Source organism: Zootoca vivipara, chromosome 1 (genome assembly GCF_965207765.1).
Source record: "Zootoca vivipara chromosome 1, rZooViv2.hap1.1, whole genome shotgun sequence".
Lineage (NCBI taxonomy): Eukaryota > Metazoa > Chordata > Lepidosauria > Squamata > Lacertidae > Zootoca > Zootoca vivipara.
The window spans coordinates 128,456,254-128,483,490 of record NC_142582.1 but is presented as its reverse complement, the minus strand read 5'-3'; the positions used below and the strand labels follow the sequence as shown (position 1 = coordinate 128,483,490).

The following is a 27,237-nucleotide window of genomic DNA, read 5'->3' as shown; positions in this document are numbered from 1 at the left end:
GTCCAAAAACAGCTGGAGACCCAGGTGTGGGCAACCCTGGGTTAGATGGCTTTAGAAGATTAAACAAACACGTGGAGGATAAAGCTACATACATCTGGCTTCTAGTCATGAAGGCTGCGGATAGCCAGCACGACTCGGAACAGCAGCAGCTGAAGAAACAGAGAGGACTGTTGCGTTCATGTCTTGTTTGGCCATTCCAGATTTCGGCATCTGGCTGGCCATTGGGGAAAAGAAGACGCTGAACTAAATAAGCCCTTTGGCTGATCCAGCAGAGCTGCTCCTGACGTTGTCATGGCATCAGCTTAACCAAGGTTCACTGCAAGTTTATTTGTGTGTCGGATAAACAATCACTTGTGTCGAGGGCTGACTTTCCATAGATCGCCGCAAAGGAGCTGCTCTGCTACATCCGAAACCTTGACCCAGAATCAGGTCGTCTACAAAGGGGTTCCCCGCGAACCTGTGGTGCTCTCTGCACTCATCCATGGCTGGAGGCAGCAACGCTTCTGAATCCCAGCTGCTGGGAGCCACGGGAGGAGGAAGTTGTCTTGTCCGCAGGTCCTGCTTGATGGATTCCCACAGGCATGAGGTTTGCCACTGTGAGAACTGGATGCTCTTCTAGATGGGCCACTGACCTGATCCCGAAGGGCTGTCTTCTGATGTTCTTATGCGCACTGCGACTTGGCAGGTGCCAGCTTCCTCCAGGAAATCCCAGACTGGTTGGACGCAGAGGAAAGGTGGGAGGAACCAGCTGGGGAACTGCCAAGGGAAGAAGGCTCCTCAGAGCCAGGGGATTGGTGGTGGGAGACAGTGATGAGTGGTCAGAGGGAGAAGACTGGGGAGAGGAGATGTCAGAAGCTCAGGTAACAGGGCTGAGCGAGCATGGGAAGTCTGTGGTTAAAAAAAGAAGTCCAGATTCAGGGGCAGAAGCTGAAGCCGGACAGGAGGCCAAGCGGCAGAGATAAGTCCAACTGGGGAAGAGGCACAGGTGTCTCCCCCTCCTGCTGCCACAAGCTCCCCTCCCCCTGGTTTCCCAGAACCAGCAGAGGAGTGAACAGGGTAGAGGTGAAGTTAGCTTCACATAGGCACAGTCTCAGATTGCTTGGGGAAACCCTGGAGAGGAGGGGACTTAGGCAGCTGTGGGGAGACAGGGACCTTCAGTCTCAGCAACTGCTTCATGGGGGCAAGACCTGCCAGAGATGAGTTGCTGTGCTCATTAGGCCTGACACTCCTGTACAGATCGTGTTTTTGCTAATACAGGGTTAACTCCCTGTGTGATTTATTGCTGGCTCACTCCAGTCACAAATCAAACACGCAACACTACAGTCTGAGTAATAAGCATCCCTTTATTCGCCGACACCATTACAAAAACTGATTACATTAGCAACCAAAAAAAGGGGGCAGGGGAGAGAAGGGGAGGGGAGGAGTGTTTAATTGAAGGTGGAAGTCAGAGGCCGCTACTCCCCGAAATGTATCTAAGTAAAACAGTGTAGACTGTCAGTATTAAAACGTTACTGTTTGCTGCTGCTGTTACCACGTCAGGTGGGTGTGTCTGAACAAGTTTACTGAGCATAGTAAAGACAAGAGGTTATACGTTCACTGTAGGCTCCAGGAATGTAAAGCTCTAATTTATCCAAACTGTTTTGTTTATTTATTTATTTATTATAAAACTAAACTCTGGAGGTGTCTGCAGAGTCTTCTTCTTCATCATCTTGTTTAAATCAGTAGTCTAACAAGGAGTAGAAAAGACAAAACTCTGTTCAGTGTTTGACGAAGTAGAAAGGGTTGTGAACACATAAATAAGGCTTTAATTTGGCAAAATATAAAATACAGTGCCTTCTGCTACCCCCAAATTAACGGTCTCCCCATGATTTCATTCTGCAAAAGAAGAAGAAACAAAAGAAAAGAAAGGTAAGGTAAGGTAAGCCTGGGGGGTGCATGAGAAAGTAGCTATTGCAAAATACTTTTTTTAAAAAATTGTTTTTATAAACTGAAATAAACTCCAAATAGAAGAAAAATAAAGCGAGAAATGGCAGCCCAAGCTTTCACTGCGCCAGTTCATAAACAGTGGAACTCCTTCCCCAAAGAGGGGCACCCAAACATCTTCACTGTACAAACTTTCGCCATATTATTTCATTTATTTATTAAATTTATATTCCCACCCTTTCGCCCAAAGGAACCCAGGGCAGCAAACACACAAACCATAAAGCACCTAAAAAAACCCCCAAAAATCTGCAATGCGGAGGGGGACCTTGAAAAGGTCTCTACTTAAACAGTCTTCTTTAGTAGGTCTTTAGTAGCACTGAAAAGCCAACAGAGGCAACACCATATTCTAAAGGTACGCCTCCTTATTGAAGCAGAGCTATTTCATTTTGTGGGCCCTACCTCTTTGGTTGACTTTATACTGCTCTGTTCCATTTGGAACTGTTTTTACTTGTTTTATAAATTGTTAATGATTGTATCTGCCTATTATCATAGTATATGGTACCGTTGTAACCCGGCCTGGAATCCTATGGTGAAGGGCAAAAAAACCCCAAATAAATAAATATCCAGAAGCCTTTGAAGTTTTTAAAAATAGGAATCAGGATTTTTTTAAATAGGGGAGGGAAAAGGCACAATAAGCTCAAATTCAAAACCCTCTGAATATTCAGAGCTAACACACATTGGAACTCAAAAGTGGCATTTCAAAACTTTTCTAAACATACTTCACTGTGTTTTTTATATTTTGCTGGGAGCCGCCCAGAGTGGCCGGGGCAACCCAGTCAGATGGGCTGCATATTATTATTATTATTATTATTATTATTATTATTATTATTATCTTAAACAGCATATTCAGAAAGCCAAAAATTCACAATCCCAGACTGTCGTGAACTGAACTATCAAAGTCGTGTGTTTGCAAATGGAACTTAAAAGGAGTTGTGTGATCCCAAGATCACAACAGGCATGACGGCCTCGGTCCTATATACCTGAAGGAGCGTCTCCACCCCCATTGTTCAGCCCCGACACTGAGGTCCAGCGCCGAGGGCCTTCTGGCGGTACCCTCACTGCGAGAAGCAAAGCTACAGGGAACCAGGCAGAGGGCCTTCTCGGTAGTGGCGCCCGCCCTGTGGAACGCCCTCCCATCAGAGGTCAAAGAGATAAACAACTACCTGACATTTAGAAAGCACCTAAAGGCAGCCCTGTTTAGGGAAGTTTTTAATCTGTGATATTTTAATGTATTTTGGTATTTGTTGGAAGCTGCCCAGAGTGGCGGGAGAAACCCGGCCAGATGGGCGGGGTATAAATAATAATAATAATAATAATCCTTCCTCGGAATTGATTTTGAGTCTATGGGAGCAGCCCACAAAAGTCACAGCTGGGAAAGCCCTGTGGGATGTTCTGTCCAGAAAGGCGAGAGTCACAAGCTGCAGCTTTAACTGTCCAAGTGGCTCCTGCAAGCGAGTCAAGCTGCACAAATGGGAAGCAGCCCATCTCCCAGGACCCCTTGGCAGTTTAACTAGAGGAAGAAATTATTTTCAACTCAACATGATCAGACCAGACTCAGGATGTGGAGGCACTTAGGTCTAGCCTACACATGCAAAAACAACAACACAGCTGAATCGTAAGGGGGTCAAGAGGACTGTACCACTTTAGACCGTGAGGAAAATATTCTTATATGTAACACGCACACACACACAGCATTCTTCCTGAGAAGCTTTTCGCTTTAACAGATGGGAATGGTCTTGTCTCAAACCTCTTCTTCTGATGTGCTGTTTTATATTAGGGAGCCTTTAACAATGGTGTCAACTCAACTGCGGCCCTGAGATGCTACATTCCACTCTATGCCACTTCATTCTGCTGCCTGGTCTCCCAAAGCTCTTCTTTTTACCAGGGACAGCCTGTCCTGTTTTGCCGCCTGAGGTGAAAGGGAACGGTGCCACTCCTGCTGCAGCCTTGCTTACCAGAGTTGTGCAGTGGGGACGGCTTCCGGCAAGATCTCGTTATATCTCACAAGAGTTCCATGAAATCTCACAAAACCTTGCTGGAAGCTACCACCGCCACAAAACCTCGGCAGCAACAGCGGCAGGCAGGGCGCCTGCGGGTGTACCACCCTGTGGTATTCCACTGCCCAAGGCAGCTGCTCTACTCCACCTCATGGGTGGGCCGGCCCTGCTTTTTGCCCACCCCCAGGAAATGCAGGTGGTGACCCTCCCTGGGAACTCTCCTACCTAGTAGCTGGTAGTGTTCTTTTCCTTTCGCAAGCAGTTGGCTGACTGACGCAAGCAGTTTCTTGAGATGGGCAACATCCTGGCTCAGACTCATGGCTACGTTGAGGCTTTTATCGGGCCCTGCCTAGAGGGGAAAGGAGGGGAGAGAAAGCAGTTAGCAAAGAGGAGTCGCGGTGGGCGGAACAGCTTGAGAGTGGGCAGGTGGGGAGATTTAACACTGAATTTTAGAGTGCAAGGTAGGCAATCAGCGAGAGGCTGAAGGGGTTTGCCATGCCCAAGGCTGCACCACTTAAGACATCTCATAACACGTAACGAAAGGGTGAAGCCCCTCCTCTGGAACAGAACGAAGAGCAAGGCAGGCTGACGGTCTCCCTTCTGTTCCCCAAGTGATCCCCCCAGGACACAGCAGGGCAAGGACACTCTCAGGTCCACTGTACAAAAAGAAAAAGAAAATAAAAAGTCCCTCTGCACCGAGAACTAGCATGCCAGGGGAGTAAGGATGGGATAGAACTGCTCTCCCCTGGCATGCTACTATTCTATGTGTGTGGATTGGTTTATTTTTAACGGAGGGTCATTCGCTCCTGTAACCCCCCCCCCCTGCAATTCAAAGCGGAACAGCCCAGACGCAGCAAGAAGCCCCTAGGGCAAAAGGCCCCTAGGTTCCTTCGTATTAGGTTCTGACTTGGTATAATTTGCAACCGGGAGGGGAAAACTACCTTTGGTTAGAAATGAGTTGGGCCTTCCAATACGCAGCTGCCCTGCCACCTGCTGGTGGGACAGAGCAGCACTTGGCCTTCGTTCCATTCATCCAGAGTTGCGAACCACACACACAAAAATACAGTGCTGCGTGCCACCTTCAGATCTCTGAAAGTGGCCCTCCAACCACCACGGGCCTCAACAGCCTGACACAAACACACTGCGCTGGGCCACCCAGTCGTAAAGTGACGTGGAACGGGCTGGGACTAGGATTCCCCGTTAGCAGCTGTTCAAAAGCAGAAAGAGAAAAACATGGGCAATGTCTAGGCAGAGAGGAGTGCGAAGAGGCGCTCTGAGCCCATGGCTAATTGGCTCTGCCCTTTAATGAACATTACATCTTCCAGGATCTCTGCAAAAGTGCCATGCAGGCAGGACCCTACAGAGCTGGATTAAGCAACAATTCATTCCGGCTGGTAGCCAAATACAGCCATTTGGCCACACACACACACATATACACACACACACCAGCGAAGCTGCTGCTGAAGGATTCTGGTAATGCCTGCGCATCATATGGCGTTTTATGTGCCCAAGGTAACACTCACCGAGACGTCACTGTTCTCAATCACATTGGTGTCCCCTGCGGCTTTTCCTATTTCCCTTTCTAGAGTAACGAGCGATTCCTGGGCCTTAAGGGAGAAGCAGCAGAGGAAATACTTTGAGTATTATTGTGCGTTTCGTTTAGGAATTTCTTCCTGTTGTTAGGCGCCCCGAAGTGATTAACAATATAATGAAAACATCTAAAAAACAGATACACATATAAAAGCAGGTAAAACAATTCCATGTATAAACACTGTGTGCGAAGTGATTAACAATATAATATAAACATCTAAAAAACAGATACACATATAAAAGCAGGTAAAACAATTCCATGTATAAACACTGTGTGTGTGTGTAGACAAGAACAGAATCAACTCAATTCAACACGGACACCAACTGCGATAAAGACCTCCGTGCGGAAGGCTTGTTGAAATAGTAAAACACCAGATATCACTGTGAGCTACTAAGGTTGGGAAACAGAGAATTTCCAGGTCAGGATGAAAAAACCAGAATGCTGATGACTGTTTTTGTGGGCTAGGGACTTATAATGCAGTATTTGAAAATATGAAGCATGGATGCAACAGATGTGCTTCCAAACACAGGCGTCATGTGGGCTCGCTTAAATCAGGAATCCAGGAGTGGCTATGGCTCCCTCTTGAGCATCCCTGGACAAGCACTTTCTGTGAGTCACAATCTCACAAGCTGCACAAATACAGGGCGATGCAAGTGTCCATCTGGGCATCTGAAAGGGAGGTGCTCTAGGCGATGCTTTCACCCTTCTTCACAAATGCTCTCGAGGCAGCCAAAGAAGTCAGCAAAATGGCATCACAAGCAGCCTAAGATCACAGCAGCCAGAAAAACCCATAAATAGCCAGAGATTAAGAAGTCTTTGCCTGGTGCTGTAAAGACAGAGGTGTTGGCTCCACAACACCTGCCTAATTTCTGAAAGGGAGTCACATCCTGCCTAATTTCTGAAAGGGAGACGCACACCAGATAAGCTTTTCAAGACACCATCCTAATGCAGAGAAAGTTTGACACGGCAGATGGGATAAAACAGGGCTTTAAAAATAAGCACAATGACTTTAAATTAGAATGGAATGGAATCATAAAGGTACCCCAAGGATCATCTAGTCCAACCCCCTCCAATGCAGGAATATGCAGCTGTCCATATGAGGATCGAACCTGCAACCTTGGCGTTATCAGCACTATGCTCTAACCAGCTGAGCTAATTGTTCTCGGGGAAACAGACCTGGGGTTAGAGAAGCTGTTGGAGAACAGGTGAGCTATGTTCCCAACAGCCCATCCCTTGTTCATAACCTCGAAGCAGCATTTTGGAAAGGCTTTTCTGAATAGCCTTAAAAAAGAAGCCCCACAGGAAACACACTGCAACAGCGTAGCCTAGAGGTTGGCAAAGGATAGATAACTGTGACCGGGACTCCTCTGTCTGCGAGGGAGAGCCATAACTGGCACAGTAACTTAAGCTAGAGGAAAACACTGTGTGACACAGGCTGCAGTTGGGCCCCAAGCAACAAAACACTGTATCTTTGAGCACCCCTAGACCACTTAGAGACCAGTTCCTTACCTTAGGCAAGTCAACTGCTAGTTTCTGCCTCTCGCTCTGATCAGTTTTGAGTTTGGATAAAGTCTCGTTCAACTGGGTTTTCAGCTGCAACAGATAAGACAAAGCCAGTTGAGCACATCCCTCTTGGGTGAGAGCAAGGGAATAAGAGGTGGCTACAAGTATAAACACACACACACACACACACACACACACACACACGAGAAGGAAGAGTGAAGATTAGTCATCAAACATGTACTACAAGGAGAGTTGGGCAGCAAAGTGAGTCCATCTGCAAGACAGATGAAAAAGAACAACTACAGAAAGCTACAGGTAACTAACTATAGGTTAGAATCAGTGAGAAAATTCTAAATGGATATGTTATCCAAGCCTCACCAGCCTTATCAGGGCATTTGCACAAAGCTTTTCACAAGTGAGTATCTGCTCCACAGATCAGTTCCACAGATCAGCCTTAAACCAAAACATTTGGAAGCCACAAGGTTGGGAACAGCTAGTTAAAAGTCCTGAGGAACAGCAAGTTGACTAAAGCCATTGACACACAACCTTTCTCCCATTTTCTTCCAGGGAACTCACAGGCTACCCCTCTGAGCTAGCCATCTGATATCTTCATAATTTTACTCAAGGGCATCCAAAATAGCCTGGTCTCACCAAAAAAGCAGTACCCCCAAAAGATTGTAATCATTAAGTACCTGGTAATTTTAAGAGTTTTTCAAATATGACACCTAATACAGGTCTTTGCACGTGGAGAGACATAAAGGTGAAACCACTTTCACCCAAGAATGACAGGATGGGAGGAAGTCACCGTTTTTAATGACATTTTCCTATTCCACGTGATCCTTGGTGATGCTCAAACTTTCGTTTTGGGTTCTGGGAAACTCACAGCAACCCAGCTGGACGCAGTTCAGCTGGAGAGTTAAATATACGAATAAATTCCATAATGCCAGAAGCTTCAGCAAAGGCAGGCTGGTCTGGTTTCTTTTCTATGCCCAATAGACAGTGGCTCATAGGACCAGTATGAGACTGACCAGTCTCTCTCTGGGGCACCTAGTGCTTCCCTCTCCTGTCTTTAAGAACGTACATTGCACTCGAAGGGCAGAAAGACTACTCCTTCCTCAAGCTAGTAAGCTACATTATGCCACATTCTGTGTCCCTTGCCTGCTTTAACCTCTTTGTAAGCAAATACAAAAACTGTCCAGTTTCACCTTCCAGAAACTGGGACTTCCTTCAAGGGAAAAGGTGCAGCCTAAAAGCAGACACTCCCGTTTTCGTCTCACAGCTCCACCCAGCACCGAATTGAGGCAAAGCAGCACTTTCCACACCTGTAGCCAAGACCCTCTGCGTTTCGAGAAAGCAGGCTTCTGAATTCACAAACCATCGAAAGCGTTAAGGCTTTAGGCAAAAAGGGCCGGAGGGAGCAGCAAACACACTTGATGTTGTTATTAAGAGGCAGGGAAAGGGCTGTAAAAGTGGTTGAAGCAGACAAAGGCTGAGCTGGAGTGGTTAGCAGACAAGACAGGATTCAGAAAGGTTCCCTCCGCTTTGGAGTAAGCAGTATTCAGCGGAGGAGGACAGGCCTCTTACCAAATTTAACTCTTCATTCTGCCTTACTGCTTCAGAATATGAGTCATCAAGTTTTTTCTGCAATTCAGTCAACAGATCTTTGAGCTGAAATGAAGTTTTCAGAGGCTTTAAGATGCATCTCCTTCTGCCACCCCCTTTCCCTCTGTTCTGGCTCCGTGGTTAGAAGTCACAAACACACAGCAAACGCCCCTGAGGGGAGCAAACATTTTGTCCTTGGGCCAACCAGAGCCATGCGCTGAGTGCAACAGAGAGCAAAAATAACTGCTGCATTTGGACAGGCAGCTTACCTCCCGGACTTCTGAAACGTACGTCGATCGCTCTATTTCTGCCTTCTCCAGTTCATGTTCCAGATGTTCTCGTTCCTTTTTAAGCTGCAAAAAAAAAGGCAAAGAAGTCATGAAGCTAAGGTAAGGTTACCAGACACCCCCATTTCCTGGGGACCGTCCCCGCATTTACAAATCAGTGCCCATACAAAATCCATTGAAGTTGAACAGTATCCCCAGATTCATTGGGAAAAAAATCTGGTAACCTTATACTAAGGTGTCCGCTCTGCTTCCAGACATTTCCATTTGTTACCACCAAGCTGAAAGTCATTCTTCCAGTGCTAACCATGAACTACATTAATCACCAGCTTCACCAATTCCTGAAATGCTAGTCAGATTTCATACCCTGATCTGACCTATCTTTCAGTGGGTATGAATAAAAAAACCCAGCCATGGTAACTGAAAACTAGGGTGTTTAGCAACTAGCGTTTATATCATAATGGCTACGTTTAAAAGTTCTGGACAAAACGGCTGCAATTTAATCTGCAGCTGGGGGTGACTAGCCCATGGCCAGTATGGAAAGATTTGGTTTCCCGCCCCCAAAACTTTGTCATTTTAAAAATTAGCTTTTAAATAAAAATATATTGACCCGTTGTGACAGTGCCCCTGCACCAAGTCCAGATGTCGTGTGAAACGGTGGCTTAGGAAATCTTTGCCAAAGACAGGTGCATGAGGTGAGGGAGGGGTCAGGGCAAGGAGAGCCATGTGGGCACACTGCTCATTCCAAGTCCACTGTTTCTCAAACTGGGATCATTATGTCTGAACTGGGCCAGTTTTACACAAACACCCCAAGAAGGTTTGGGATAAAGTAACGCTTCATGTACAGATTAAACGAAACATACAGAGTCAACTTCTTTGACTTCCTCCTTTAATCTTTCTACCGCCTGCTCCAAAGGAGCGACCGATGAGCGCATCTGCAATCAGACAAAATATAACTATTATTATTATTACTAAAAGGACATGAACATCTTATTCTTCAAGACTGTGAAAAGGACGATCAGGGGCTGCTGATTTCGCTAGACTCCAACTGGCTTCAGGTTGCCGTGGCTGCTCACTATTACCGTTATGAGAAAAGCTTCCTTTTGTGCGTTCTGAATCTCCTTCCAATCAATTCTGCCAAGCAACACAGAGTTCCTACGCTACAGGAGAGGGAGATGTTTCTCCATTTACACTCTGCAAGTTGCGAATAATTAGATGGACTCCCAATCTTTTGTTAAAAGATCTGTCCGTGCAAAGATTTTCACTTGTGCAGGAGCACTCTCCCCCCCCTTCCTAAATAGGTTCCAGGGACACTCCCCCAACCCTTTGCAGCATACGGGGGAAGGAGGAGGGAAGCCCCAAGTGGAAATCCTTGCACTGACAGTAAGTGTCCATTGTTTTTCAGTTCTTTGGCCTTTGTGACCCATAAAGGTCACCACGAATGTTATGCGTAGCACTCTGAACACCAGAGAGGGCTAACAAACCTCCTTCATCTAGGTGGCAAAGACAGCTCCCATCCGTGAACTGGAGATTACTAAACCCAGATCATTTAACTCCACGGAAGGTGGAGATGCAGCGGCAGATGGTCTTTCCTAGTTAACAATGAAGTGCTGCTGGTCTCCTGCTGCCAGAGGGTGGGGCTGCGTAGGGACTCTCCCCATTTGCATCAAGTCTGCTTCAGTGAGCACTTCCTGGATGCATAATCCGAATCATTTTAAGAGAGATTAATTTATTTTGATGAAAGCAAAGGAAGGCCACAGAAGTACACCACTGGTGGCGCGTTGGTGTTTTTTTTTTTTTTTGCTTTTCAAAAACAGGATTAATCCCCTTGATATTACTTCAAGAACGTGCTGCTATTTTTATACACGATCGCAGATTTGCCAGCTAATGTACAAGAGGCTGATTACTTCAGTATGCTGTTTTCAGGAGGCGTGACTGATCCTTGCTTGCAACTAACTCGGGCCATAAGACTGAATATGTGAGGCTCCTCAAATCAGAACATTCAGCCCCTCCAGTCTGGAACTGTCTCCTCTAGCTGGGAACAGAAGCCCCACATGCAGCCCTGATATATTTGGGCTCTAGCATAGGATCTTCTAAACCATGGGTAGGCAACCTAAGGCCCGGGGGCCGGATCCGGCGCAATCGCCTTCTAAATTCGGCCCGCGAACGGTCCGGGAATCAGCGTGTTTTTACATGAGTAGAATGTATCCTTTTATTTAAAATTCATCTCTGGGTTATTTGTGGGGCCTGCCTGGTGTTTTTACATGAATAGAATGTGTGCTTTTATTTGAAATGCCCTAAACGGCCTCGGCCCAGTATACCTGAAGGAGCATCTCCATCCCCATTGTTCTGCCCGGACACTGAGGTCCAGCGCCGAGGGCCTTCTGGTGGCTCCCTCTCTGCGAGAAGCAAAGCTACAGGGAACCAGGCAGAGGGCCTTCTTGGTAGTGGCACCTGCCCTGTGGAACGCCCTCCCATCAGATGTCAAAGAGATAAATAACTACCTGACATTTAGAAGACATCTGAAGGCAGCCCTGTTCAGGGGCGTTTTTAATGTGTGACATTTTAATGTATTTTAAATCTTTGTTGGAAGCCACACAGAGTGGAAGCCACCAGCTATCCGTAACCATTATGGAAACAGGTGTTCCTAATTGCTGGCATATGCCTTTTGGCATAGAAACATTTTTGGAAAGCTTTTAAAAGCTGAAACAGAAGGTGCCTGCTCAATCTCTATTAGCAGAGCATTCCACAGGACTAGGCTGATGACACTACAGTCTCTTATTTAGTGTTGATGACAAATGAGCCATTGCTCCCTATCTCATCCTCTTCATATTGGGGGTTGCACTGATGTTTTAAACTGCATCTCTACCTTTGTCCCTCAACTTAAGGGCCGTTGCACTGAAAAGCAAGCTTCACATTTTATACACAGATAAAATTACATAAAGTGGAGCAGCCAGTAGAGCCATCGTCTAATCCCGAGCAGCGTTTTAGATAGTGTTCCCCCCAAATCTGCCCCTTGATGCTGGAAATGGAGCACCCCCAGAAATTAGAGGGGCAGAGAGGAGAAACTCCAGAGTGAAGCTCTGGGAGCAGGATCTCCCCACAATACCTGTTGAAGTTCCTTCTGCGATTCTTCGGTTTTTATTTTCCATTTGCTCTCCTCCTCTTCCACACTCCTCTGTAGTCTCTGCAAGATCCCCTCCTAGCAACACAGAAATTCAGTTACCAAACACCCATAAGAAAATTGTGGTGTGGGTGTGTAAATTTCACAGGACACACTCCTACCGTCTCGGCAAGGACCACTTTATACTTCTCACACTCCTGCTGCAACATGACATGCATCTCCTCTGCCTCCTTCAACTTCTGCTCCATGGCCTGTGAAGGCAAAAAATAAATCTCATATAAATATCTTGCAGGTTGGCAAGAAAAAGCAACCAGTTTGCTCTTATTGGCCTGAGATCGATGGCTTGGATCCTAAGCCAAGTTAACCTAACAAAATTCATGGATGGAACATTTCCCCTCCCCACCTCCCCTCTTCAGCCACCTACAATCTCCCTCCAATTTCCAGGCTTATTCCAGCAAAGGCAAGAACAGGTCTGTGCACTTGTTCCTGTATTAGCCATATGCTTTCTGCTATGTAGAAGAGCTTCTCTTGCTTCTCGTGATCCCTTCAGGTCAGCCGCCAGGATTGAAGGTGCAGGAGTCTGAGGAGGTCTCCAGATTCAGCGGCTGGTGGTTGTACAAAACCCTCATCATACAATCAGAGTTTGGAAGGGACCCCGAGGATCATCTAGCCCAACCTGAATATGCAGCTGTTCCATATGGGGAATCGAACCTGCAACCTTGGCATTATCAGTACCGCGCTCTAACCAGCTGAGCTACTTTTAAACAGCAACAGTATCACACTCCAAAGTAGGTTTTAATTTTGAGGAGACCTTCAAGAGGGAACCAGTTTCTCTTATTTGTAACTAAATGGTCACTTTTGTAGAGATGCATCGTCCAGAATTCCTGAAGCGTAGCCAGAGCTGAAGCTATTGTTAAATCAGCCAGGGAGTTTCCCATTACAGTCATCCCTCGGAGGTCGAATGGAATCCGTTCCAGAAGTCCGTTCGACTTCCAAAACATTTGGAAATCAAGGCACGGAATCTCCTGCAGCCAATTAGAACCTGTGGGAGCCGAGTCGGACGATTGGGTTCCAAAGAAGGTTCACAAACCAGAACACTCACTTCCAGGTTTTTGGCATTCGGGAGCTGAAATGTTCAACTCACAAGGTGTTTGGGATCCAAGGTACGACTGTATATGGCAAATTTAAGATTAATTTTGGCTTACCTGAGCAGAGCTTCCTTTAAGGCTTTTTAAAACACACACACACACACACACACACACACACACACCACATATGCCGCTTGTACCAACCTTAATTTCCTCTGGTCGAGATGTATTTTTTGTATGTTCTCTTACTGCGTTTTCAAACCCACACATCCAGTCACTGTGGCTCTGCGCAAGAGAGGATAATCGAGAATGACAAAAACCAGCTAGCTAGAGCTGCCCTTCCATCTGGATGTAAAATCTACCTCTTTAAGCTAGGCTGGTTTCTACTCACACTTCTCTTCCTATCCTCCATCCAGACACAGTATCTGGAAGAGGCAGATAACACTGATAACTGGGAAACACTGGCCTGCGAGAGCCTTTACCAAAGGTGTCATGGGCTTTGAAGAACCTCGAACTCATGACAAAAGGGATAAACGTGCTAAGAGGAAGGCACGCTTGGCAAGCCCTCACCGTGATCAACTTCTGCCCGGAAACCTATGTCCCCACCGTGGAAGGACGTGTGGATCTACAATTGGCCTCCACAGTCACTTACAGAATCACTGTTAAGACTGTGTTCATGGAAGACAATCCTACTTGGCTACACAAGTGATCGCCTAAGAAGATTGTTCAGAGGCACCTCATGTTCAGTCTCTGCCTGACTTTCTGGGAGAGCAGTACACAGAAAGCTTCCTTATACAGAGTCAGACCACTACGGTAGGTCCATCTAGCTCAGTATTGCCCACACTGATTGGCAGTGGCTTTCCAAGACCAGCTCCATCTGGAGATGCCAAGGATTGAACCCAGAACCTTCTGAAGGCCAAGCAGATGCTCTACCACTGAACTACAGCCCAAGTTAGACCACCGACCAACGGTCCGATTCAGCTCTTACGCTTGCATGGAAGAGATAAGGAAACGTCACCAATTTGCTTGGAGTCTTAGGCATAAAACAGGGATACAAAACTAAGCAGCCTTTAAATGCGCAATGCCGCTAGATCATACAAGCGAGCAGTGGGAAACAGATTAGCAGGAGCCCCTGGAGGTGCACACCAGCAGCTCTGAGCCAGGAAGCCTAGTCACTCCACTCTTCAGGAGCATCTACAAAGCAAACAGCGTTGCTTCCACTGTAGCCAGCTGGCAACTGGAGAGGCACAGAATCGCGGCACATCTTACCAAGGTGGAAGGAAGAGACACTATGGGGAACAGCTTCTGCAGTGTGCTTCTTGTCTCCGCTTCAACAACCTCCACATACTGCTGCTTCTCCTGGATTGACAGAGTGAAAGGAGGAAGGGTCGAGTCAGTGCAAAATTTCCACCAGATGGCAAGATAAAATTTCCCTCCTTGGGCTAAACGTTCCTTCCCTAATTGAGCACTGCTGTTTCCGAGGGGCCAGAAACAGTTTTTTCACCCATCGACCCTTGAATTAACACCGCAGAAAACACTTCAGGGCTTGGCCTTCGTGTCGTTTTGTACTTTCAGCGAGTTCTCAAAAGAAGCCTCCGCAGAGTCTGTTCATTTCTTTCCCTAGCTTAAGGGGCTTAGGGAGGCAGAATGCCAGGGGCACGTGGGGTTGGCAGCTAGGTCAACCCACACTCTGGGAGGCCCAGATCACAGGTTCCTGCTCTTCACTTTGGAAGAAGCATTCCTCAAAGAGGCGCCAGGAAGAGATATTATTGCAAAGCCCAACACATTTTGATGGGACCTTTATCAAGGGGCGATGACTGTCAAGTTATTCTGTGGTATACCCCCACCTACGCACACTATAACTGGGTTTTTTTCCTAGAAATTTTTTGAGGGCCAAAACCTTTCCCCTGCCCCTTATATTGCTCATCCTTTGTTGCCCTTGACTTTTAAATACATGGCTACTTCCCCCATCTCCAGTGAATACACACTCAAAATACAGTCTGAAGTTCTGGCCCTGATCCTTGATTTCCATTTGAATTAGACCATATATGGGCCGCAAATTCTGAAAGGCCCAAGTAATTAAGGGATCAGATGCAAAGCATATTATTTACCTGGCCATTAAGACATCACAAGAAAACAATGTTCTGTACTGAAGCGGGCATCAAAGTGAGATTTCTTGTGGCCGTGCTTTTCCCATATTCCCCATTTTATCCCCTTTCTGTCAACGGGGTGGGGGGGGTGGGGGGTGGAAACTCGGTTCAACGTTGTACAGCAACTAAAACTGCCGTCTGGAAAGCTCACTTTGTAAGTGGGGAGTTTCAGCTCCCATCTACATGTCACTTATTATGGAAGGAGTTAGGGCTAGTTCACACATGCGTGCACTCCCCTTGATTTCCTATCACTTGAATCTCAGCCGAGCGTGTGAATCATCTCCACTAAAAGAGTGCTTCCTTTGAGGTGACCCCAGGTAAGAACTATGAAAAAGTAATGATCTCTGGGTGGGAGGTGGTACCTTCAGGTGTTCCAAGTCATCAGATGATGGATATGCATGTATGTTCTGTCCATTATTCCCTTTGGCTCTTGCATCCTGGGAGGGGATGCAAGGCAGCCATTCTACTACATCTCTACAACTTAGCATTTTTACAGTGCACTAAACATACGCCTAGGGGCTTCGGGGCAGGTAGCTAGTTCACTCAAGCATCTCTTGTTGCAACGGACCCTTCACCATTTGCCGTATATGAAGCCCATCTCAGGACATGTTCTTGAGACTTATTAAGTCCAGGATTCTCAAAGCCTCCAGCAGATCCCAGGGCATCCATCTGGCTGGGTGTACCCCAGGGGAGCACGTCTGGGAGCACAGTATAGTGCAAAACCCAATCACAAGTATAGCGCATCATCGCCTGGAGATGATCTCAGTTCCCCTTTGCTGATCTAGCTGCTCACAATAAAACTCCCCCCCCCCCAAAGAATCAGACCAGGAAGAAATTTTGGCAAACCAGAGAGGTCTCTCCCAATGATGGGACTTTTGAGCCAGGTGTTGGCTCCAGATGGTGCTGGACTCTAGCTCCTCTTAGCCCTTGACCTTTTGCCATGCCAGCTGGGCAGGGGAAGCTCAGAGCCTGGCAATGTCTGGGAGGACCACAGGTTTCCGAGCCCTGATTTAAGGACTTTCGAAAGATTTGCCCCTTTCAAAAATGCTACGGGACATTCCTTAAGACTAAGAGGCAATCTCCACCCGCACCATGCCTTTTCTTTCCCCAGAATGCAGAGCAAAACAGAAACCAATTGATAGAGCTGGGCAGCGTTTTCCTCTCATCGTCATCGGTCCAGCAACGTGAATGCTCACGGCCTCCAATGATCAAGGCAATCTTGTATGCATCCCTTCCTCGTGACTGCAGACTCCGATATGCCACAAGAGACAGGGCAGGAACCCCCCCCCCAATGCTTTATTGCCCTCCTAGTTTCAGCAGTAAGAATTTAAAGAAGGTACAGGTCTGTGGATAAACTTAAGGGGGGGGGACCCCCGGCAAAAAAATCCTCAGTCTTTGAGGCCAGGGTGGAGGAGTCTAAATATTTCATTTCCCCCAAGTTTTGCCAGAGGTTGAAACCATCTCCACTGCAATTTTCTTTTATTTAAATTTGTTTGTTGGGGTGGGTGGAAAGTTGGGGCTTTTCACAAAAGTTGCTGAGTCAAAGCCTGAAGGAACTCCAATGGAGCGGGCAGCTTGTTCAAGTCCGTTGTCGTAGTTCAAACTCCTGGCCCTGTGGAGCATTGCACTGAACACCAATGAAAAACCCTTTCTTGAAACACCTCCAGGAAGGAGATTCTACAGCCCCATGCCTCAAAGCAGCTTATTCTTCAGCTAAATGGCTTTCATATCCTATCCAAATTCTGTGTAATTTCAGTAAGTGGATGATACGATTATATTAAATTTTTTCAGTTAAGTTTTTTTTTTTTAAAAAAGATAAGATATGATTTTTAAAATAAGCTTAAATAGTAGCACTTCTGTCAGGGAAGTGAATTGTCAGTTTGGCTGGGGGGAAAGATTCCATGTGCATAAAGGGCTGCAAATTAAAGGGGCAGGAGACGGTGGCTATTCTTTACTTATGTAGTTTAAACTACATATCTGTTTCTCTTAAGCATTTGAAAAGACTTCAGATTTCTCAGATTTATTATTTTTTAAAAATCAGGTATTTGTAAGTTACTGAACCCTGTGGAGATTTGACAGGGTAGTGAGAATTCAGCTGCAGCAACCTGAATCCGACGAGATTTAAACTAGGAGTCCTAAATCACAAAACTGCACTTAAATGAAGAAAATATGCAAGCTGAAACAGAATAATAATACCAGCAGACCTTATAATCTGTTCATATACCGTGTTTCTCATATTATAAGACACGTCTTATATTTATTTTTTCCTCAAAAAATAAATAAACACTATAGCTTATTTTCAAGGGATGTCTTATTTTTTTCCTCCTCCTCCTGCCGCGGCCGGCATTGCTGCTGTGCCTATCACTATGTCTTATTTTCGGGGTATGGCTTATATTCCTTGAATGCTTAAAAATCCTGTTATGGCTTATTTTATGGGAATGTCTTAAAATATGAGAAACAGGGTACAGTGGTGCCTCGCTAGACTAATTTAATTCGTTCCAGGACTCAATTCGTCCTACGAAAAATTCATCTAGTGAGTCGTGGTTCCCCATAGGAATGCACTGAAACTTAATCAATGCGATCCTATGGGCTCTGGGCGACTGGCGGCGGGGAAGGCAGGCAGGCAGGCAGGCGCTTGCTCTCTTGCCTGCCTGCCTTCCCCAGCCAAGAGAGCTGTGTGCCAGGCGGGGGGGGGGAAGAAGCAGGAGAAGCTCCTTTTCCCCACCCCGCCTGTCACACAGCTGGGATCGGACCCTCGCTGTGTATCGGACGAGGATCCGATCCCGGCTGTGTGACCGGCGGGGTGGGGGAAAGGCAAAGGAACGGCTCCGGGGGACGGAGTCGAAGATCAGTGGGCGCTGCTTGTCGGGGCTTGTCAACCCCTGCAAGCAGCGCCCACCGATCTTTGGCTCTGTCCCCCGGCTGTGTGACAGGCGGGGTGGGGGAAAGGCGGAGGAACGATCTGTTCCTCCGCCTTTCCCCCACCCCGCCTGTCACACAGCCGTGATCGGACTGTGTTTCGCTGATCTCTGCCGGTTGCCCCTCACTGTTCGCGGCAATCAGCAGAGACCAGCAGAACACAAAGGGGAAGAACCAGCTGCAGTGCGGGCAGAAGGCAAAGGAAGATCAGCTGACCGGCGCTGACAGCTCATCTTCCGTTGCCTTCCTCCCACGCTATAGCTTGTTCCCCTTTCACTAGAGGAATGCCCTGTAGGTTTTGTGATCGGCGGTTTTTATGGCCACGCTTCGCAAGACGAAGCGGCAGCCATAGAAAACCTCGTTGTCTTGCGAGGCAACCTCTGATCGCAAAATCTATTCATATAGCGAAAAATTTGTCTAACAGGGCATTCATCTAGTGAGGCACCACTGTAATGGGTTGTATCCGTCACTCTAGTTCTGCTGGTGCAAAGGAACTTCCTCTCCCTTTCTAGTCCACCCCAGATCACTGTGCATCCTCAAAAGCTCTGGAGGGTTGAGGACCTTCTAGAGTGGATTTTGGGGGTATACAGGGAAAATAGAGGAAACAGAAGTCCTGTCATAGCAGTGGAACCCCACTGGATACAACCCCAAACTGGCACACTATTAGCTGTCTGTGTGTCAATATTTACTCCTTGCAGACCACTGATAAGCATTTCCCCCAGTTTGTGTATTTTGTTCATTTATATTAAACACTTAACTTTTTAAATTTAGAATTTCCCGCTTAAGCTGCCAGATCTGGGTTGCCACATCTAAATTCACACCATAGTCAAAACTTCACACCATGGGTCCACATTTGAGGCTATTTTGAGATTTAAAATTTTGCTTAACCCGTTTATACATTCCGTTTATGCTGTTTCCTTTCTTTTGCAAAAAAAATTAAAGTGGGCCAGTGACACTCCACTGGGAGATGCCGTGGCAGCAGGTATCTCAATTTCGTTGCAATCCCAGCCTGGCTTGAACGCTTCCAAATCGTTGCCATTTCAAGGACCGTGTGCATGAAAAGCAAAAGCAGCCCTTGCTGGACCGTAAGGAAACACTCCAAAAGGCACAGCTGGGCAATACCCTTTGCTGAGACCAATGAAGTAAAAGAGTGTGCAGCTTGTGATTAACTCTTTTGTCAAAATAAATGGGAAAGTTTTTTTGTTTTTTTAAAACCGGCTTGAATCGTGGCCTGCGTGTTTAATTTCAACATTCTTTTAAGGGCACCGAGTATGACAGTCCTTACATGACGGACAGGTTTCGTTGGGCACAAAAGTGAGAGGATGTTTGGGTGGCCAACAAGATGCTGGCAGGTGTGATTCCCAACTCCAGGGGGGCGGAGAGAGGGAGAACACAGCCCTATTAGCTCTAGCAACTGTTCCAAGCAAAACAAGAGTAGACAGCATGCTCACAAATCAAAAGGGGAGGGGGACATAAAATAAAGAGAAGGTTTAAGATGACATGCATGCACAAGCAGAGGTGGAAAGTGCAGTATGAGAGAGAGAGAGAGAGAGAGAGAGAGAGAGAGAGAGAGAGAGAGAGAGCATTCAGAACAGAGTGTATTTAAAATTGCAGTAAAAGCTAAATGCTTCCATTTGATTCTAAAAGGCGGCTGCCGAATCACTTCTAGTTTCAATGCAGTTGTTTCTAGCAGTTAGTATTACAACCTTAGCAGTCTTGTTCACTTTGTCCTGCAGCAATTTTTCAGTTGAGGCCAATGCTTCCATTGCTTTCCAGTTTTTCTCTCGAAGGTCCTAATCGTTTTTAGAAAGATATGGTTTCAGTTCAGCCAATAATCAAACGGTGTCTTGCTTTCACTTCAGAGAGCGAGAGAGCGCTTGCATTTAAGCGCAGGTTACTGCAAAATGATTTGGGTGGTCAATTAAGATGAGGCACACTAGCAAAAAAAAAGTGTGATGTTAAAAAGGGAAAGAGAATTTGTCTGGGTGGGGGGATTTTTTCAAAAGCAAAAAAAAAGGCTGTTCTTCCCCAATGTCCTGCCATTCTATTTCCTGGCTCTGCCTGCAGCATCACTACTAGGAACCCCCCTACCCCCCCCCCACTTTGACTGCATTTGTGAGGAAGGAGGAGGAGTATTCAAAAGTGAGCAATACACACACACCCTGGGACCAACCAAGCTTTAATTCACCTGTGTAACCCAGAAATCAACAGCAATTCAGTGTCACCTGCAGCAGTCAGGGCCGTCAGCCTAGGGAGGGTGCATAGCTCAGAAACAGAGGGGATCCTTTGCATACAGAAGGGACTCAGCTACACAGGCCAATTATTACATTATAAATGTGTTGTGGAAATGTGACACCAGAGGGCGATGTAGAGCTGCAATCCGAAGTCAATGGTAAATTGCATTGGGAGCTAATTTTTCCAATAAGGTTTTTTTTTTATCTGTGTAGATCCAGCCATGGTCTCAGGCTGAATCCCTAGTAGCTTTAATCGTTCACCCTCCTACCAAATTGCAGGTGGCTTCCAAGAGAAGGTGAAAGGCGTGCTGCATTGGCTGGACCACGAGGCAGACTAGAGGGCTAACTTTTTTGTCGGCGTCAAAAATGTTGTATTTCAAAGAGAGCAAACAAAGCAGTATCCTAATGAAGTAAGTCAAATTGTATCATTTCTATGCTTTTCTCAGCCACTCTACTAGAAGGGCTTTACTCCCATCGCCATGCTGACTCCTGAAATTAGCAATTGTGGGAGAGGATCCCTTTGGCATCTGTTGCATTTCACCCGCCTGCCCCTGAACCCAGGGCAATGGCAATTCCTGCTACTCTACAGTGGCTTCTTATAAGAACCTGAGAGCCATTCTGCTCGGACCAGGCAACAGGTACATTGGGTCCAGAATCCTGCTCCCAGAGTGGCCAGCCAGGACCTGGGTCCAACAAGATTCTCCCCATGTGAACCCCAGCATATTGCCTCTGAGAGTGGAGGCAGATCTCCACTATCAACTATGGTGGAATGAAGGATCGAGTGCACCAGGCCTATGCAACTTCTGCTCCACCGAGCTGACTTCAGCATATGATGGCCCACCAAGGGCTTTATAAACCTCATTTTTTGCTGCCTACCTAGGACTGCATGATTTTTTTTGGGGGGGGGGGGTGTCCTATTGGTACTAGGCAGGCTCAATGAGGGCCTGCTTTAGCCATGCCTCAACCCAACTGCACTACCCACAACTAGGAATGTGTGCATGTAGTTTTTGTGTGTTTAAATTAGTTTGAAGAGGGACACATTTAATATTTTTTAAAGTTATTTTTTATATTATTTATATTGTGGGATGGTTGGGCTTAAAGGAAGCTTAGGGACATGAAAAGCATTTCAGGGGTGTGATACTTCAGCTTATTTATTGTATTTTTTTCTTTCTTTTTTTGCAACTGTGCTACTTCACTAGTTTACAATTCTATAAACACCCATTGTTGAGTTGGAAGGGTCACCTAGTCCAACCCCCTGCAATGTAGAAATGTAGCACTGTAACATGTTCAAAGGGCTTCAACACACAGGCCGGGAGGGCCTGAAGACACCCAGCCTCACAAGCTCAGCTCTTCAGGGAAATCTCAACTCTCACTGATATGAAATAACACAGAAAAATTGAGAACATGGTTGTAGGAGGAAAAGTGCCATCTGCAAACGTAACTGTTTGATTCATTTCAGGGTTTCCAAATGCTCCTGGGATAGAGGAAGCAACAGATGGAGCAGACTTCTGGAGACACATGCGGAATAAGCAGCACAAGCCAACATTGCTCTAAACAAATAATGAGTGGACTATAGGGCTGAAGTGGCCTTTAGTCGCCCAGAGAATATCCATCCGTTTGTTTTGAGGGCTGTGTTCTGCTTCTCGTTTTCTAGCTAAGCTGGTGTCCGCTAGAAAACTTCCTAAGAAGTTCTAGCTACTGAAAAAAAGAAAGAAAAAAAGCCCAGGTATCACGTCCATCCCAAATTTAGAGTGGGGGATATTTTTTGCACAGGCATTGAAAGCTTGAAAGGATAACACAGCTCCCTGAGAACAGTTTTGGTCCCATGCATCAGTTCTGCTCCCACCCGTTCCCAACAAGGGTGCAAAGTGTCTGCAAACGCTAATCAAGGACACCCTTCTGTTCCAGTGTGTTGCTGGACCCCGTGAATTTCAGGGAGGAGACCCAGAAAGTCTGTTTCTATTTCGATTAGTTATTTGTACTCCACTTGCCAAGGAAAAAAAGCTGGCTGAAAGGGAAGTTCTAAAGGACACAGACAGGCACCACACAAAGCCCACCTTAGAAAAGAGTATTTGATTGCCCGGAACATTTCAGCCTTGGTTAAATGAAAACGCATGGATTTAAAGCAGTGATGGAGAGCCTGTGGCCCCGCCAAATGATGATGGACTCTAGCTCCCACCAGCCCCAGCCATTCCTGGGATGATGGAAGCGGCAGACCAACGCCATGTGGAGAGGCACAGGTTCCCCTGCCCAAATTTAAGAAGGAAACCAAGCCAAGCCAAAGGATCTCTGGAACAGGTGAAATTAAGGCACACAACAAGGTGAAAAGAGCTTGCTTTCCTGGACTTGGCAAGAACTCCCCGACCTTCTGTAGCTCAGGTCTGCCCACGTTTGCATACGGCCTCCCAAAGTCCTTCCCCCTCCTCGTATTCATTAGACTCACACACCTAGGCATGCAAAGCTCAGTTCCGGCCTTCTGAGGTTTTGCCCGCAAAACAGAGCTCAACTTGCCCCCAATGGTGGGAATCCAGTAGGCTGCGTGCAACAGTCTCTTACCACGCAGAGCCGGATCCGTTTCTGGCTACTGGGAAAGCCAGGCTGCTCTAGCTGTTACAGGAAGGAGAGAGGAGAGCGCTTCCTGCTCAGCAGCCACATGAGGGGCAAGAAGCACCTTAAAGCAGAGTCAAGCTCCCCCAGTGAATTCCAGGCTACTTACATTGTTCTTTTGCCTCTGCTGCTCCACCGCATGTTTCAAGGAGCCCAGCTCCTTCTGGAGGCTGGTGATCTCACCCTCTTTCCCTGTGATGCTGAATCCATAGGAAATAGAAAGCGTCAGAAACCCTGAGAACCCCCCCCTCCACGCAGAACATGGCTCTGTGACTCTGGAGGACTCCCCCACCCCCACCCCATTTGTGCCCTTCCATGGAAAATATGCCCAGAAAAATGTCAAGGTTCTTCTCCCTTGGGCCATGAAGGCTAGAAGCTTGCACAGTTTATAAACGCGAGAGCCCCTATAGGACTCAACTACACATTACACTTGACAGTGTTTAATGGCAGCCTGGCAGCATATTTAGGAAGAGAAAAAGGCACTTCTGGTGGGAGAGAAAACAGGAGCGGGGAGTCAATTTAAGCAGGGAAGACCAGCTAGGGAAGAGAACTAGGAACGCAGTATTATCCATTCCATCCAAAATAAACATATTTGCCTTCACCCGTGAAAAGGGAATATTACAGTTTAATTGGGGTAACAGTATTATTACAGATTGATTTACATTGCTGCTTACTTGCTAAAACTGGCTTCTAATTGACTACCAATACTTACAGCTGTAGAAGCTGTTCATTCCTGATGGCCAGAGATTCCTGAAAGAGATTAAGACACCTTATTTAAACAGAAGCAGGTAGGTGGCTGGCAGATGACTGGCTTTTATCAGTACTAATTATGCAGCAGTATGTTGCTTTCGGCTGCAGCATCCAAAGGTTGGTTTGCCACACTGCAACCTGGTTTGCACAATCAGCTCGTGGTCAATAGGCAAGGGATATGCACAAGCTGCAGAGTGGGTGCTTATTAAGCCCCTCTGTCAATACGTCTCTCTTCCGACCAGCTTCTCAAGGCTAAAACACAGAGGCTGCGGTGACAGGTCACAGGTGGAGCCTGCAGAAGGATCAATGCAAAGGGAGAGACAGCCAAAACCTCTCCCTCCCTGAGAATCCACCAAGAAATCATGCAGGAAAATGTGTCCTTCCCTACCTCAACAGCACACAGGAAGCAGTTACTGCGGGTGATTTAGATCTTACTTCCCCGTAGATTTTGCCTCCAGATACAACATACTACCCCATTTCTCTCTATGTGCACCCCAAATCAGCAACCGGGAGAAATACCTGTTCACCATTTTCCTGCTTTATTTCCTGAATCTGTGCTCTTAGTAACCGATTCTCCTCCTGTACAACCTGCAAGACAGGATGATGTGTTAGACATGGCTGCCCATTCACCTCTCTTGCCCCTCTCCTCCTCAGGCCCCTATGCTGTCACACCTGCAACTCTTTCCTTTGGTGAGAGACTTCTTTCCCCCTCTCATCTAGTAAGATCTCCATCTTTTGCATTTCTTCTTGCTTCGTTTTCAGTCTGCGGACACAATTTAAAAGTTAATTCACATTCCTTTCTCGCATACAATCAGATCTGCAGTTTATTTACTCAATTTATTGAGGTTGCTTTTGTTATGTGCATCCTAATTCTCTTTGACGGTATAAGCCGAAAGTGGTTCGCAGAGCAGGTAACATGCTGGTTTTATGTACGTTAAGGAAAGATCACAGTATTTACAGAACCTCCCAGATTTCTCTGCATTAAGTGCTCAGGTGATAATTCTTGCCAGTCTGTGTTGTGGCAGACATGTGAACTGGCAAGCAGATACTGAATTATTTGACACACTGCCCAAGACAGAACAGTTTTATTCTACATGACCAGGGAGCAAAGTTTGGGCTGAGTTGTATGGAAACAGTTTTGCATGGATGTTTTTCCCCAAGTAACTGATGACTGCTGCTCTTGCTCATCTGCCTGGCAACAAATGATGTGCCAAACTTTCACTGCACATTTGAAGGAGATCAGAGAGAAGCAGCTCTTCAGGAAGGTGGTGGCCTTTGGCTGGTGCAGAATGCTACTCTAGACCAGTGTTTCCCAAGCTTGGGTCTCCAGCTGGTTTTGGACTTCAACTCCCACCATCCCTAGCTAGCAAGACCTGTGGTCAGGGATGATGGGAATTGTAGTCCGAAAACAGCTGGAGGCCCAAGCTTGGGAAACACAGCTCTAGACAATGCCAAATTATAATTGAAATGTGGTCGTGAGTGCACTCTCTCTCTCTCTCTCTCTCTCTCTCTCTCTCTCACACACACACACACACACACACCCCATACCACATCAAGAGTCTAGCCCAGGCACCCCCAAACTGCAGCCCTCCAGATGTTTTGGCCTACAACTCCCATTATCCCTAGCTAACAGGACCAGTGGTCAGGGATGATGGGAATTGTAGTCCAAAACATCTGGAGGGCCGAAGTTTGGGGATGCCTGGTCTAGCCATCACACAAAGCTGGGTGAAAGAGCAAAGTAACTGTGGTAGATGCTCCGCTCGGTTTACTTACAAAGCCTCGAGGTCCTTGATTGACGAAGAAGCAGAAACCTAACAAGGAAGAAAGGATTTGCAGTTTAGCTAACAATGTCATGACCCCTGCCTGGTTATGACTGCTTAGATAGGGCAAGGATAGGAATGCAAGAAGCTCCCTTATACTCAGTCAGACCCTTGATTCATGAAGCTCAGTATCGTGAACACTGACTGGAAGAGGCTCTCCGGGGTTTGCTGAGGGTAGTGTGTCTTGTTCCCACCTGAAGATATTGGGGAGTAAACCTGGGACCTTTTGTCAGCAGCACAGGTGCTCTGTCACTAAGGTGTTGCCTTTCCCGGCAAAAGCTTTAGGGTGCATTAAACAAACTCTGAAAGGAAGGACAGGAAGCACAGCAAGTAGCCCCCCACCTGCTGAGAGTTCAGCTGCTCGAGTTCCTTGACTTTGTTGTTCAAGTGCTGCAGCGTATCCTGTTGTCCCTATGGGCATTTTTTTTAAGGGAGAAAGGACACCAGCTCAAACATGCAAACTCTGTACCCTTGTAGGCTCCAAGAGAGCTTTCAGCACTTTGCAAGACTTTACCTGAAGCCATTCTCCTTTCTTGGCAATCTCACTCTCCTTTTCTCTCAACGACACCTCCATACTTGTCACCTGCTCCTCTTTCCTCTTCAATCTGCAAGAGGAAGCACAAGAAGAGAAAAGTCTCATTTAACACAGGCAAAAAAAATAGTCAAAAGATGTCATTAGAAGCTTTTGGTGTGCCGCCACTGTGTTACTGTGCAGTTGCCTTGAAACTGGCCAGCATTTATAACGTGGGTCAAGGTCTTTTGTTCTGTCTGCCCATAAGAACACAAGAAGAGCCTGCTGGATCAGGCCAGTGGCCCATCTAGACCAGCACCCTGTTCTCGGACTGGCCACCGAGATGCCTGCGGGAAACCTGCAAGAACATTTCCCCCTTCTGCGGTTTGTAGCAACTGATACCTAGACGCATTACTGCCTCTGACTGTGGAGGCAGAGCATAGACATAATTCAGGCCCATAGCATGCGGGAGTTCAATGGATAGAAGCAGAAGTACGACGACAACAAAATTATGTGCCAAAGCAGAACTCTTGTGGTTTTTAAAGGCCTTGTTGTCTGGCTGGCACTCTCCACTTTCTTCTTTAGGAAAGGGCCAAAATATTCCTGTCCTGGAAAGCATTTTGAGAGGCAAGCATTTCCTAGTTCTAACACTAGAACTTGTAGACATCCAGCAAAATTGGACGTTGGACAATTACGGACAGATAAAGCGAAGTACTTCTTCACACAGCGCTAAGTTGGAACTATGGAACTTGCTCCCACAGGAGGCAGTGAGAACCACTACCTTAGATGACTTATGGAGGAGGGAGCTATTTTCAGCTGCCAGTCATGGCGGCTTGCTCTGCCTCGACAGCTGGAGGCAGAAATGCCCCCTGAATGCCAGTTACCGGAAACTGCAGGAGGAGAGTTGCTCGAATCCTGCTTTGGGGCTATCCATAGGCATCTGCTCAGCCACCGTGAGAACAGGATGCCAGATTAAATGAACCACTGCCCTGATCCGGCAGGCACTTCTTATGACCTTAGGCAGTGATACGGCTTATTTTATTTGTGCCGCTGAGCATTTTGATTTTATTGGTT

The 27,237-nt window shown here is 46.7% G+C and overlaps 1 protein-coding gene across 22 annotated transcripts in view; it reads right to left on the bottom strand.

Moving 5' to 3' along the window:
* Positions 1-1,323: 1,323 nt before the first annotated feature.
* KTN1 (kinectin 1) overlaps positions 1,324-27,237 on the bottom strand; it is a 98,215-nt gene continuing 72,301 nt past the window's right edge. For 4 of the 22 annotated variants that reach the window (XM_035103800.3, XM_060271022.2, XM_088674442.1 and 1 more), the window contains 20 exons: positions 26,167-26,257; positions 25,995-26,063; positions 25,606-25,643; positions 24,505-24,595; positions 24,352-24,420; positions 23,795-23,832; positions 23,192-23,282; positions 19,948-20,034; positions 15,685-15,759; positions 14,442-14,531; positions 13,377-13,457; positions 12,246-12,335; positions 12,070-12,162; positions 9,824-9,895; positions 8,946-9,029; positions 8,659-8,742; positions 7,081-7,164; positions 5,504-5,587; positions 4,206-4,329; positions 1,324-1,875 (listed from right to left, as the gene is read on the bottom strand). In XM_035103800.3, the coding sequence (XP_034959691.2) occupies positions 1,871-1,875; positions 4,206-4,329; positions 5,504-5,587; positions 7,081-7,164; positions 8,659-8,742; positions 8,946-9,029; positions 9,824-9,895; positions 12,070-12,162; positions 12,246-12,335; positions 13,377-13,457; positions 14,442-14,531; positions 15,685-15,759; positions 19,948-20,034; positions 23,192-23,282; positions 23,795-23,832; positions 24,352-24,420; positions 24,505-24,595; positions 25,606-25,643; positions 25,995-26,063; positions 26,167-26,257 (1,540 nt within the window). In that variant the 3' untranslated portion in view covers positions 1,324-1,870. The remainder of the gene's footprint in view (positions 1,876-4,205; positions 4,330-5,503; positions 5,588-7,080; positions 7,165-8,658; positions 8,743-8,945; positions 9,030-9,823; positions 9,896-12,069; positions 12,163-12,245; positions 12,336-13,376; positions 13,458-14,441; positions 14,532-15,684; positions 15,760-19,947; positions 20,035-23,191; positions 23,283-23,794; positions 23,833-24,351; positions 24,421-24,504; positions 24,596-25,605; positions 25,644-25,994; positions 26,064-26,166; positions 26,258-27,237) is intronic. The other 18 variants (XM_060271026.2, XM_088674420.1, XM_088674431.1 and 15 more) reach the window with 11 other exon arrangements.